Source organism: Amphiprion ocellaris, chromosome 17, assembly GCF_022539595.1.
Source record: "Amphiprion ocellaris isolate individual 3 ecotype Okinawa chromosome 17, ASM2253959v1, whole genome shotgun sequence".
In the NCBI taxonomy this organism is placed as follows: Eukaryota; Metazoa; Chordata; class Actinopteri; family Pomacentridae; genus Amphiprion; species Amphiprion ocellaris.
In genome coordinates this window covers 20059380-20072143 of record NC_072782.1, presented here as the reverse complement: position 1 = coordinate 20072143, position 12764 = coordinate 20059380, and the positions used below count along the sequence as shown (strand labels likewise).

Below are 12764 nucleotides of genomic sequence, written 5' to 3'. Positions count from 1 at the left end.
TAACACTACTAGCATTGCTTGTTAGCTTTGTTTAGATAGTTGCTTGCAAAAATAACTTTATTTATGTGCACTCTTAAGAACAAAGGTTTACAAAGTTCTTGAACTGACAACACAAAAGCAGGACACCCAAAAGACAATATAGACCATACAGTTAATCAAGAAAATGCTCTTCAGGGTAATCAACAATGAAGGTAACTGTTAGCTGCAGCCCTACTTTAAATTTTATTGCAAATCGCAATATCTGTTGGAAAAATTTCAATTTCCTCAAATAGTTCAATGCTGCACTTGTCCAAACTGTGATTTAATAATATTTGAATTAATTGTTCAGTCCTGTTTTGTGTTTCATTTACTTAATATTGCCCGTGATTTTCTATATTATAATGCTATTACTGTAACTTATGCCTATGCATGAGAGCTGCAGTAAATAATAGATTATTAAACTTTTAATGAATAGATTAAAAAAGTAATGTTGGGGGGTCACGTGATGCGGAGATAGTAGGAGCTACTGAACAGAGCTCCCAGGCCTAGGGTTGCCACCCGTCCCTTAGAATACGGAATTGTCCTTTATTTGACAATAAATTATTGCGTCCCGCAAATTGTTCCGTATTTTCATAAATGTCCCGTACACGTCTCTCACACACTCATCCAAAATGTAGAATGAACAAAATAAAACACAGCAAATATTAAGGGCAGCCAGTTTCATCGTCGTGGGACCTTTGTAGCGAGGACCCGATGCGAGGTCCAACGGAACAGATAGACCTTCTCTGTGTGTCCGGTCCTGTCCGGTCCTTTGCAGGTTGCCAGGTTACAGACGCTGCTGCGCCAGCACGTTTAAAAATGTTTACATCCACCACGTCTACAGAAGCAAAAACGTTTGCAAATGTACAGACATGAGTGGGAAGAGAGAAACCCCTGGCAATGGGTACAAGGCAAAATATGTTTTCTGATGCTCATGGACTGACTGAAGTAAGGCAGCATCAGGAGACCAACATGTAAAAAGCATGAGAATAGAGAGGACCCAACCAGCAGGTCACAGTTTATCATCATCTCCTGAAGTCTATATGGTACGGGACATCAGTATCTGGTGGAAGATGCTTATAATCATGCTGATGTGGCCGTAGACACTACAGTATTTTAGTGAGTCAATAAATGCCTAAGTTGTTCGTTAATTTTTAATGCTTTATAGTTTTTCATAAACATTTATATAATAGCTTATATATAATCAATAAATGGCCTTTACCCATCTATAGAAAAACTCAGAATTCTGATACGGTAACAGTACTAAATAAATCAATCAATACATGCATACACACATAAATAAGTTAATACATTAACTGTGTTAAGATAAGATTTACATTTAGATGAAAGAAAAATATCTGTAGAATTTCTTTGTCCAGTATTTTGCATTCAGTTGTTTGTTTTTGCAGAATACAATATTGCACACTGGTTGGTGATTACATTTTATTAGTATGGTTTCACTGTTTAAAGTGATGCCACTTCTTTTCATGCAGAACCTGTGATCACAAAACAATACAAAATTCTTAGTTTTGTGTTAATAAAGCACTTAAAGCATTGAGTATGGCTAAGTGATTTTTTCAAAAATATATGGCCCTCTGGGTGGTAGTGGCCCCGAGTTCAGTAAAGTTGGAAAGATATTCACAGATGCAGACTTCTGACATCAATAACTCATTAGATATAGGTTGTCAGAACATAAATGATGCCTCTTTCCCATCGTTGTAAGGTAGACAATGTGCAACAAGCCCAGTATTATCAAAAGTGGCTGTCTTTCAAGTTGCACAAATAACATTGGTGTCTATGCGCAGCCGGCTGTGCAACCCAGTGAACAGGGACCGTCTGCAAATTGCAACACCGCTGCAACAGCAACGAGAGACACAAATATTCAGTAACTTAACTCTTATGTACTGTAGTGTCACCAAAATCACCACAGCCATCAACTGGTTCCTATTGACACCAATGTTATTCCTGCAGCTTGAAAGACAGCCACTTTTGATAAAGCTGGGCTTGTAGCACATTTTCTAATTTCACTGAACTGTGGCCCCCGAGAAGCCGTGGTGGCCGTCCTTTATTTTCATTTCTGAAAGGTGGCAACCCTACCCAGGCCCAATATAACTTCGAACATTTCAGGGATAGTTTAATGCTGTAAAAAATAGCCCAACCAGGAGAGTAATGTCACTGCGTGAACTCTGGGCGAAAACACCTGATAACAAACACCTTCGATGACCGAAATCACGAAAAACTCAGCCACAGCCAGAAGCCCTGATAAAATGGCAGAAGATGAGAAAATTGATAGCCTGGTGGCGAAGATCAGTGAAGATGTGCTCACTAAACTCAGCTCCATTCTGGACGCTAAACTTGACCAGATAGCCAAATCGGTAAGCTCTGTGTGTGAGAACGTGAAAGCTCTGGAGAGAAGAGGACGCAGAACAAAGAATCTTTGACACGGAAGACACAGCGTCTCAACTGCTAGCTAAACTTGAACACACCGAGGCCCGCCTGATGACCGAGAGAACAGGTCCAGACGTAACAACATAAAGATCATCAACCTGCCAGAGTGTACAGAGGGCGACAATGCTAAAGAATTCTTCGAGACGTGGATACCAAGGATTCTGAGTCTTAAAGTGAAAAACGACCGGATCAAAATGGATAGATGCCACCACAGCCCAGCGCAACTCCAGACGAGGTCAGAGAGACCGAGGATCGTTTACATCCGTCTCCATAACTACACGGATAAGCAGCTGATCATGCAGAGTGCACGGAACATGGGTGAGATCTCCGCCTCTGGGAATCACATACACTTTTTTGAAGACTTTTCACCCACCGTGGAAAAAAGTGTGGGGGTGGGGGTGTGGGTGGGGTGGGGCGAGGGGGGTGGGGGTGGGGGGGAGGGATATACAGTTGAAGCATACTATCTCTGAAGATATTTTTCTGGCCAGTCTGGGAAGCTCTAGTTCATCCTACCAATCCTAGTGTTGGAGTTAAAGAAGGAGGAAGAGATGTTAAGAAGTAAGTGTTTTCACGAGCCCCATAGGAAAGTTTGTGTTAAAGCAGGTATGTATAAGTTTAAGGAGTCGCTATTCTGATACACAAGGCTACCCCATTTGTACTCAAAGCATGCAAAAAGGACCCTGACGGCAGATACATCATTCGTTCATGGCACAGTTTATGGCGTGGAGATTACTATGATGAATATATATGCTCCTAGTCCACCATCCTCTTCGTTTTGGACTAGAGTAGGAACAGATCTGGAGGAGTACAAATGTCCCTTGACACTGTTGGGTGGTGATTTTAATTGTGGTCTGGATCACAAATTAGATAGGACTCCAACAGATACACATAGAAAAGCCAGCACGGGTACCTCACTTGTTAAAATGTTGGATGATGTCAATCTGATAGATATATGGAGATCCTTAAATCCATCAGCTAGAGACTTTACATTTTACTCGAATCCACACAACTCCTACTCTGGAATTGACTATTTCTTCATACCACCACAGATCACAGGACAAGGAAATACATGTAGCATAGGATACATCCATATCAGTGACCACGCCCTAGTTTATTTAGAAATGAACATATGTGATGTTACAGCTAGTACATGGAGGTGGCAATTTCCATCATACATTCTTAATGATAAAGGTTTTAAAAAGAAAATGGAGGCAGAGCTAGATTTATTTTTTGACATAAATGATAATGGTGAAACAAATCGTGAGTATCTCTGGGAATCTGCAACAGCTTATATTAGAGGATTCACCGTATCGTATATGTCACATTGAAAAAGAGCTTTGATGATGAAGCAAAGTAAATTGGAAAAAGGAGGCAGAACTAGCTCATAAATCCAACCCAATTAAGACAAATTTTATTAAAACACAAGCGATAAGAGCAGAACTAAATTCAGTTCTCAATGAGAAAGCTTCCACATCCTTATTTTATCAAAAACAATGAATGTATGAATATGGGAACAAACCTAGTAAACATTTGGCACGATTGCTCAACCAGAAACAAACTTATAACACTATAGCAGGAATTAGAAATTTGGAAGGGAAAAGACCTTTTGACAGGAAAAACGTTAGCTCTGTTTTTTTTTTTTTTTTTAATCATTTTATAAGTCACTATATAAATCTGAAAATAAAAGCACCAGAGAGGAACTTGATAACTTTTTTTCCAAAATTAAACTACCAACATTAACATAAAAACAACAAAAGTCTCTGGGGAAACTAATTGAGGAGAAAGAAATTTTAAAGGCAGTTACTCTAATGCACAGTGGAAAGTCTCCGGGCCCAGATGGGCTCCCTGTGGAATGGTTTAAGGCCTTCAAGGACAGGCTTACTCCCCACCTAGGCAGGACCTACAACTATAGCTTTAACACTGCTCATCATTTGCCAGAATCATTGTCATTGGCCAACATCTGTTTGATTCTGAAGAAGAATAAAGACCCTGAAGACCCTGCGTCTTACAGGCCTGTATCGCTCATTAATGTTGATGCAAAAGTCTTGGCCAAGGTATTGACCTTGAGGCTTGAACCACTGATATCACTATTAGTAAAACCTGATCAAACAGGATTTATTAAAGGAAGGAATTCTTTTAATGATATCAGGAGACTTCTGAATGTAATACAGCTAGCCCATGAAAAACAAATGAGGGGTTTGGTGGTGTCTCTCGATTCATTAAAAGCATTTGACAGAGTAGAATGGTCATTCCTCTTTTACGCTATGGAAAAATTCAAAATTGGTACGGGGTTCATTGACTGGGTGAAATTGTTATATCTGTCTCCTAAAGCAGCTGTCATCACGAATCTCTACTGTTCAAATTCTTTCCCACTAGAGCGTGGAACCTGCCAAGGATGTACCTTGAGTCCCCTCTTGTTTGCACTGGCTATCGGGCCATTGGCAGAGCTTATTAGAACTTCCTGAGAGATTAGGGGCTTTAATATTGAAGGCACAGAACACAAAATATTGCTTTATGCAGATGACGTACTTCTGTATTTAGTTGAGATTGATACCACCATCCCACATCTGCTTGAATGTTTACAACAATTTGGATATGTATCAGGTTTTAAAGTAAACTTGTCAAAAACAGAAGTTATTGTGATGGGAGGTTGTCTCCCTCCTGGCCGCTGTTGGGTGCCGTGCCAGCGGTGCGAGCACCGTAATCGCTGGGCGGTACTATGCGCCCTTTATATTCAGGTATGCAGCGGTGGAGCTTCCTGTCCTCCGCTCCCTGCTTGCTTCCGTGGTGGCTGTGGTTTGGCATGTCGGCGTTGGTGGACGCAGCCGTTCTCTGGTGTATCCAGCTGTTGTGATTGCCGTCAAGGCGTGCTGTCTGAATACGTAAGTGTTCTGCCGCCTTCTTTTATTTTTGGCGTGTGATTACATCTGGTGATCACCATATTTCCACTCCTTCCAGCGTGGCTGAGTGCTGGGGTGAATTCCTCGGGGTGAAGCGGGGATCTGCTGGAGCCCTGCTGGGCATAGGATCACAGGCTCGCTCTGGGTGTGTGCGCGTGTGTGTGAGCCGTATTCTTGTGGCTCACACCCTCCAGTTGCCAGGTACGTGATGGGTTGGTTCCCCCAGCCACTATCCTGATTTTATGTAATGAGTTTATTAACTCAGGGTTATTTTTCTTTCCAGTTAACAGCCCGGCAGAATCTGACTGCCACCATCACTTCAAGCCGAGCTGCTGTTTTGGTTTTCTTTCATTTTCGTCTGGTGAACTGTTCGTGGTTTTTTTTGATTTGTTTGTTTGCTGCGGCTTGGAGTGGGCTTCTCAGCCCAGCACGGCTGAGTGCCGTCTGCGTCCGCTCCGTGCAGAGGCTGGTTGTGTTGCTGCTGTGCCAGAACCTGTACAGCTGCAAGGGCTACTTCAGTTGATGGTGTTTTGTTTTTCTTTGTTATTTAGAAATTAATTTAAGTATTTACTTTTGGTATTTTGGTTGGCTTTGTTGCATTAGTTAGTTTAATTGTCTTTTTTTTGTTGTTTTCTTTGTGAGTTTATTTAGCCTTATGTATTGATTTAATTCATCATTTATTGTTCTTTGGTTTTGTTTTCTTTTTTCCACACCAGTTATGGTTAGTTTGGGCACGTTTTATTAATCTTTGTCTCTGTCTTCTGTGTACAGGTGCTGTGGCTTACTGCGGCAGTTATTTCCTGGTGGTGGTGTCTTCTTCACGGTCCCCCCTTTCTTTTGGTTTTGTGTGTGTGTGTATTATTTGCAGTGTCACGGGTGATTCATTTGAGGATTCCTCTCCCCTTTTTGGTTGTCCTGCCACAGGGTAAGCCCCAGCCCGGGTTTTTATTCCTTGTTGCCCATTCTTTCTTTTAGTTAGTATATGTTAACTGGTGTGTGACATTATTTCCTTCCGTATAACTTGTAAATAAACATTGTTAAATTAGAACACGTCTCGCCCCCCTGTGTTAATGGAACCTGTTGAGCCTTAATTGGTTTAGTGACAGTGAAACACACCTGAGCTAGGATTTCCTGGGTGTAAGTCCCAGGTGGCGTTGTCGGGACCATAATTGGTCTAATTGGCTACAACCATTCCTCGAATTTCGCCACACTATGCCCATTGGTGCTATGGTGGGATCTGCTCCACCTGGTGGCTTCCCTTTCTATTGGTCACCCAAGGAGATTACCTATCTAGGAATAAAAGTTTGTCCATTTCTCAAAAAACTGATTAAATTAAACCTACGACTAATCCTAACGCGCATCAAGGATGACTTGGATAGATGGAGAAGTTTACCTGTTTCTTGGTTGGGCAGGATCAGTGTGCTGAAAATGAATATATTATCTATGTTGATGTATCCACTGCAGATGCTACCAAATTCCATTCCTAACAGCTGGTTTGCAAATTTGGATGAAATGTTTACACAATTCATTTGGCAGGGAAAAAAGGTAAGAATGAAAATTGGTAAACTTCAGAGAGATAAGATCAAGGGGGCTGGGAGTCCCTAACGTATGGCTTTATTACTGGGCTGCACAAATGCTTTATATATATGAATGGGTGAATCCGGACACTACAAATACATGGATTGACATGGAGTCTTAGAACTGTGGCCCCCTGACACTAAAAGACTGCCCCTTTATCTACAAGAAGGTAAAATTGAAGGTTCGAAACAATTTCATTGTCAGGAATACGCTGAACACATGGAACAAGATTATGGCCTGTCTCAAACTTAAAAATCATTTTTCTCTTCTGGCCCCGATATGGAAAAACTCAGATTTTGTTCCATCATGTCATGATGCTGTGTACAAATTTTGGCAGGAAAGGGGCTTGGACCGGCTTGTTAAACTCTACACTGTAACAAATTGCTGTAAAAATACAGCATATTTTGTACAGTAATATACCGTTCTTTGTAAATACAGCTGAATACTGTAAATTCATGTGTTTTTAAAAAACAAAATATTAACAGCAAGCTACTGTACAATCTTACAGCAGATTACAGTATTTTTCTGGTTTGGGTTGATTTGAGTTGATTTGCAGTCCGACTGTTACTCGTCTCGGCAAATCTTCCTGCACATCACCGCATTGAGCAAACAGCTAACACAAAGAAGTGACGAAATAGGTTTAAAATAGTATCTATCAGTGATTTTACTCATTACTGAGGGAAGAACTGGGAGAAAAGGAAGAATTGAGGACGACGATTTTCAGCCCGGATCAGACCTGCAGGGACCACCTGTAGCTGATCCATCCTGCTCCGGTGGTTAACTGAACAAGGTAACTGTGATTTTTGAAAAAGTCGGCCTTACTTTTAATTCTGTCAGTCTATTTTATGTTTTTTTCTGTGACAGTAACATAAACATAGCAAGGTTAGTTACTGCTAGGGTTGTCACCTTTCAGAAATGAAAATAAAGGACGCCCACCACGGCTGCCCGGGGCCACAGTTCAATAAAGTTGTAAAGATATTCACAGATTCTGACTTCCAGCATCAATAACTCAGATAAATGTTGTCAAAACATAAACGATGCCTCTTTCCCATCATTGTAAGGTAGACAATGTGCTGCAAGCTCAGTTTTATCAAAAGTAGCTGTCTTTCAAGTTGCAGGAATAACACTGGTGTCAACAGGAGCCAGTTGAAGGCTGCAGTGATTTTGGTGACACTACAGTGTATCAGAGTGAAGTTACTGAATATCTGTGTCTCTCTCCACTGTTGCAGCAGTTTTGCAATTTACAAACGGTCCCTGTTCACTTCATAGACACCAATGTTATTTGCGTGGCTTGAAAGACAGCTATTTTTGATTAAACTTGGCATGTAGCACATTGTCTACCTTACAACGATGGGAAAGGGGCATCGTTTATGTTTTGACAAAGAATATCTAATGAGTTATTGATGCCAGAAGTCTGAATCTGTGAATATCTTTCCAACTTTACCACACTCAGGGTCACTACCACCCAAGGAGTGGTATATTTAATTTTGAAAAAAGCATTTAGCCATACATAATGCTTTAAGTGCTTTATTAACACAATACTAAGAGTTTTGTATTGTTTTATGATCACAGGTGTTTCTGAAAATAAGTGGCATCATTTTAAACAGTGAAACCAAACTAATGAAATGTAATGAGCAACCAGTGTGCAATACTATATTCTGCAAAAACATTAACAACTGAATGCAGAATACTGTACAAAGAAATTCTCTGGAGACAGTTGTTTTTCATCTACATCTTATCTTAATACAATTAATGTATTGACATATTTATGCGTGTATGCATGTATTTATTGTTTTATGTAGTACTGTTAGCATATCAGAGTTCTGAATGAGCTTTTCTTTACATAGTCAAAGGCCATTTATTGATTACATATAGGCTTTTTAATAAATGTTTATGAAAAACTATGAAAGCATTAAAAAATGATAAACAACTTAGGCATTTATTGAGTCACTAAAATACTGTAGCGTCTGTGGCCACATCAGTAGGATTATAAGCATCCTCTGGTAAATTCACAACCAGATACTGATGTCCCTTACCATATAGAGTTCAGGAGAAGATTGGTGGATGGATAAACTGTGACCTGCTGGTTGGGTTCTCTATGTTCTCATGTTTCTTCCATGTTGGTCTCCTGATGCTGCCTTACTTCATCCAGTCCATTAGCAACAGAAAACACAGTTTGTCTTGTACCCATTGCCAAGGGTTCGAGTCTGCCCACTCACGTCTGCAATTTTTGAAAATGTTTTTGCTTCTTTGAACGTGGTGGAGTTTCGCTTGCAGACATTTTTAAACGCGCCGGTGCAGCACCGTCTGTAACCAGGCAACCAGAGACAGGACCGGGTAGGACCGGGCACGCACAGAACTGAGATCTATCCGCTGGACCTCGCGGGTCCTTGCTACATAGGTCCTACGTGGAAGAAACTGGCTGCCCTTAATATTTCCTGTGTTTTATTTTGTTCATTAGACAGTTTTGATGAGTGTGTCACAGACGTGTACGGGGCATTTATGAAAATACGGAACAATTTGCGTCCCGTATTGATTCAATACGGGACTTGAATCGGTTTCTGGCTGGACTGGACCCCGGGTCTGCGTGCCAAGTGCCACGGGCAGGGAGCGAGTGATTTTGAAGAAGCCCTCATGATAGCGGGGCGGTGTGAGCGGGCTAGAATGGCTCTCGGTGTGGGCACACAGACTAGCCCTTATTCCCCTGCGACCCCCCTGGCTACACATGCGGCTGTGACCTTGCTCTCCTCGGCTGAGGAACCTGGACTAGTTGACGCTGATACGGCGGGCAAGCTTCTCAGTGCTGTGGAGAGTCTTACCGCTAGGATGGATAAACTGCAGACTGATATGGCGGATCTCAGGGCAACGCGACAGGACTGCTACGGGGCGCGCGTGGACCGGCGTATTTTCTGCGCGTGTGATTGCGGTGGAGTTAGCTGCAGATCTGCCTCCGAACAGGAACAGGAGTCCACAGCGGGGGCGTTTCTCCGGTGAATCACCGCAGCAGAGACGGGGCGTCCGGTTCCTGTCGCCATCCCGGGGTTCACCTTCTCCTTCCCCGCTTGGACGGAACCAGGGAAACTTTCGGTAACTGGTGCTGAGACCCGACCATCAGTTACGTCTTCTCAGGGTCACGGAGGACACCCCACAGCTGTGGTAGATACTCCTACTGTGGACTGCTGCGCTGCTGGTGGGTCTGTCAGGCTGGCTGCTGCCAGGCCGAGTTAGTGCCCTCCCCTCTCCTTCCTCCTGCCGGTTAGGGCAGCCCAGCAGCGGAGAGGAGGGAACAGGTGTTCCCCATCAGCTACAATCAGCAGCTCAGTGGGTGAAACGGATGAGCCTCCTCCAGCTCACTATAAAACCAGACACGACCCAGCTCTTGGTGTGGGAGCGTAAAACGAAAAATGGAAAAAGAAGGAACGACGTATTGCTGCTGGACCCACCCGTTCCTGCCGTGTGTGCCGTTAAGCACTGGACCCTGGACCCTTCAAGCTGAGGAGACACTCACCTGTGTTGCTCCTAACCCTGGCTGCCTCAGCTGTGAGCCAGTTTGAGTATCCCTCGTGCACTTCGTGAGTTTGCTGTCCCGTTATAGAATAGCCCTCGTTATAGAAACACTGTGTTTGGAGAAGACTTGAGTTGCAGTTACCTCTCGCTACCCTTGTAAGGATAGTCTCGTGTTTTAGTTTCCGTACTCCTGAGCATTCCTAGTTTTACTCCTGTTTAGTTCAGTCATTGTAATTGCTCGTGTTTAAAGAAGCACCATAGCTGGGAGGACTTTGGTCATGGTCACCTTTTTCGCTACCCTAGTGTAGTCCTGATTTCTGTTTGATGTCCCAGATAACGTGGTTAATAAACCAGAGTTGTATTCACATACTGACTGTTCATTTCCTGCGCCTGAGCTCTCACCTAACAACCGTGACAGAGTCAAAATGTACCTCCTATATCAGAGGGTCGATTGAGAATGTCGACGTGGCTATACTGATTGACTCTGGTTCTACTGTGTCTTTGATCTCAGAGGACTTTAAGATTTCGATCCCATCTCTGCGTAAACATGTGTTGAGCAATTACTACATGGTTGCACATGCCGTGAATGGACAGCTGTTGGACACACTTGGGACTATGACTGTTTCTATCTGTCTGGGGGGCATCAATGTGGAGCAGACTGTGCATGTTCATTCAAAGGCCAGACCGGTTACTGCCTCTGTTCGCCTGACAATAAACGGAGATCTGTCGTCTTTCTCCAAGGAGTATTCAGTCTCTGCACCTTTCTCAGCTCACCATGCTACACTAGCATGAATGCTAACGTTTCCCACACTGTTAGCTAGCTAGCATGGTCCCCTTTGGCTGCAGAGTGGACACAACTTTGGGTCTTTTTTTTTAAACCAGACAAGGAAAATGAATTTCTAAGCAACCAGATCCAACTAGGTTAAGTTAGCTATCTCTGTCTTTCGTGTAATTTTCCATCAAATATCCAATGTGATGCTCCACTGATCTGTTATCAAATCTCCACATGTACTTGTCTGCATTCTACCATTTAGGTAATTTCAAGTTTTTAAAAGGTTTGTAGGATGTGTCATGTTGCTTTTCTCTCCACTTAGGAAAAGTAAATTTGGGTGTTATGCAAACGGCTGCAAAAATTAGATTTAAATGTATTGAACTAAATAGCTGTTTTAAGTGGAAGCCTCTGTTTTGCTTAATAATTTGAGTTTCCTGTTTATTTTTGTTTGTATGCTTTTTTTGATTAATGCGACAGAGTTACATATTAAGTTTAAGGGATCTTTGCCTACACACCTAATATATTCTTTCTTTGTCATTTCGTTGCAGGGGCTTTCTTGGTATCAACCCTGAGAAGGGAACAAAGGCCAGTCAGGAGAAGGTGATGTCCAAGAGGTCGGGGAAGCTGCTCCAGAAAAAGGCATCTACTGTAAATCCACATGTAGCCACCCTTATAAAAAGACTCATGGACTGAGTGGGACTTCATGTAAACCCACAGCACCTCTGCACACAGGACTTCACTTTCACAAAGCAAAAACCAGTCTGCAACCAGATGTTCATGTTGTCATTTTAAGGTAACAAGTCTCAGTATTGTGTTGGGTTCAGTATAAAATACTTCAGTTCCAGGTTTGTTCCTTGACTAGGTGTTTATTGAACATGATCAAGAGTAATGAAAGACTGATTCTGAAGGCAGGGTACCTGAAATGTGATATGCAATTTCTAAAGAGATTGTTGACAACCTGTTAAACATCATTAATTGTTTTTATAGATTTTATTTTACAAGACTTCAATTTCTTGAAATTTGTTAATTGCTGAATGTGTTCAATGCAGTAGTTAAATAATTTAAGTGATATATAGTATCTTTTGTTACAGTTCAGGAAAAATGGAAACTAAACTCAGTGTACCTGAACTAGAACATGCAGAATGGGAACCTGTTCAGCATGAGGAAATGATTGTATGTTACTAAAATTTTATGCGTTAAATAAGTCAGTTTTTGAACTATGTTTGGCTTTAATAATGTTGAAAAGTCATCTCTTGTCTGAGCCATTTCTATGCTATGCTATTTCCTGGGGCTTTCATTTTGAAAGCCCCAGGAAATAGCTCTCTAAACAGCATAATACTGTAATATTTTTTACAGTAATAAACTGTTGTTGTAGAATACGGTAGGATTACTGTAAAATAACAGTGCGCTGCTGGCAACTTTAGCTGCCAGCTCTTTACTGTAAATTTACAGGGAAATTGCTTAGTGTATGAGGGAGGTGCAATGGAGTCATTTGAAGCCCTGAAAAGTAAATATTCTTTATTACAGTCTCACTTTTTCCG

At 41.9% G+C, this 12764-nt stretch overlaps 1 protein-coding gene across 1 annotated transcript; it reads left to right on the top strand.

Annotated features, from left to right (window-relative positions):
* Positions 1-2237: 2237 nt before the first annotated feature.
* LOC118470008 (uncharacterized) lies at positions 2238-7935 on the top strand. Its single transcript, XM_055004028.1, has 4 exons — positions 2238-2393; positions 5116-5348; positions 5425-5567; positions 5650-7935. The coding sequence occupies exons 1-4, from the start codon at positions 2238-2240 to the stop codon at positions 5922-5924; spliced, it is 807 nt and encodes a 268-aa protein (XP_054860003.1). The 3' UTR covers positions 5925-7935.
* The last annotated feature ends 4829 nt before the right edge of the window (positions 7936-12764 follow it).

What these genes read in the sequence shown, in the direction of transcription:
- LOC118470008 (XM_055004028.1), top strand. Translation starts at nt 2,238, where the DNA reads ATGACCGAAATCACGAAAAACTCAGCCACAGCCAGAAGCCCTGATAAA. An exon ending in TTGACCAGATAGCCAAATCG is followed by an intron (nt 2,394 to 5,115) that starts GTAAGCTCTGTG and finishes TTGTGATGGGAG; the next exon opens with GTTGTCTCCCTCCTGGCCGC. An exon ending in AAGGCGTGCTGTCTGAATAC is followed by an intron (nt 5,349 to 5,424) that starts GTAAGTGTTCTG and finishes CACTCCTTCCAG; the next exon opens with CGTGGCTGAGTGCTGGGGTG.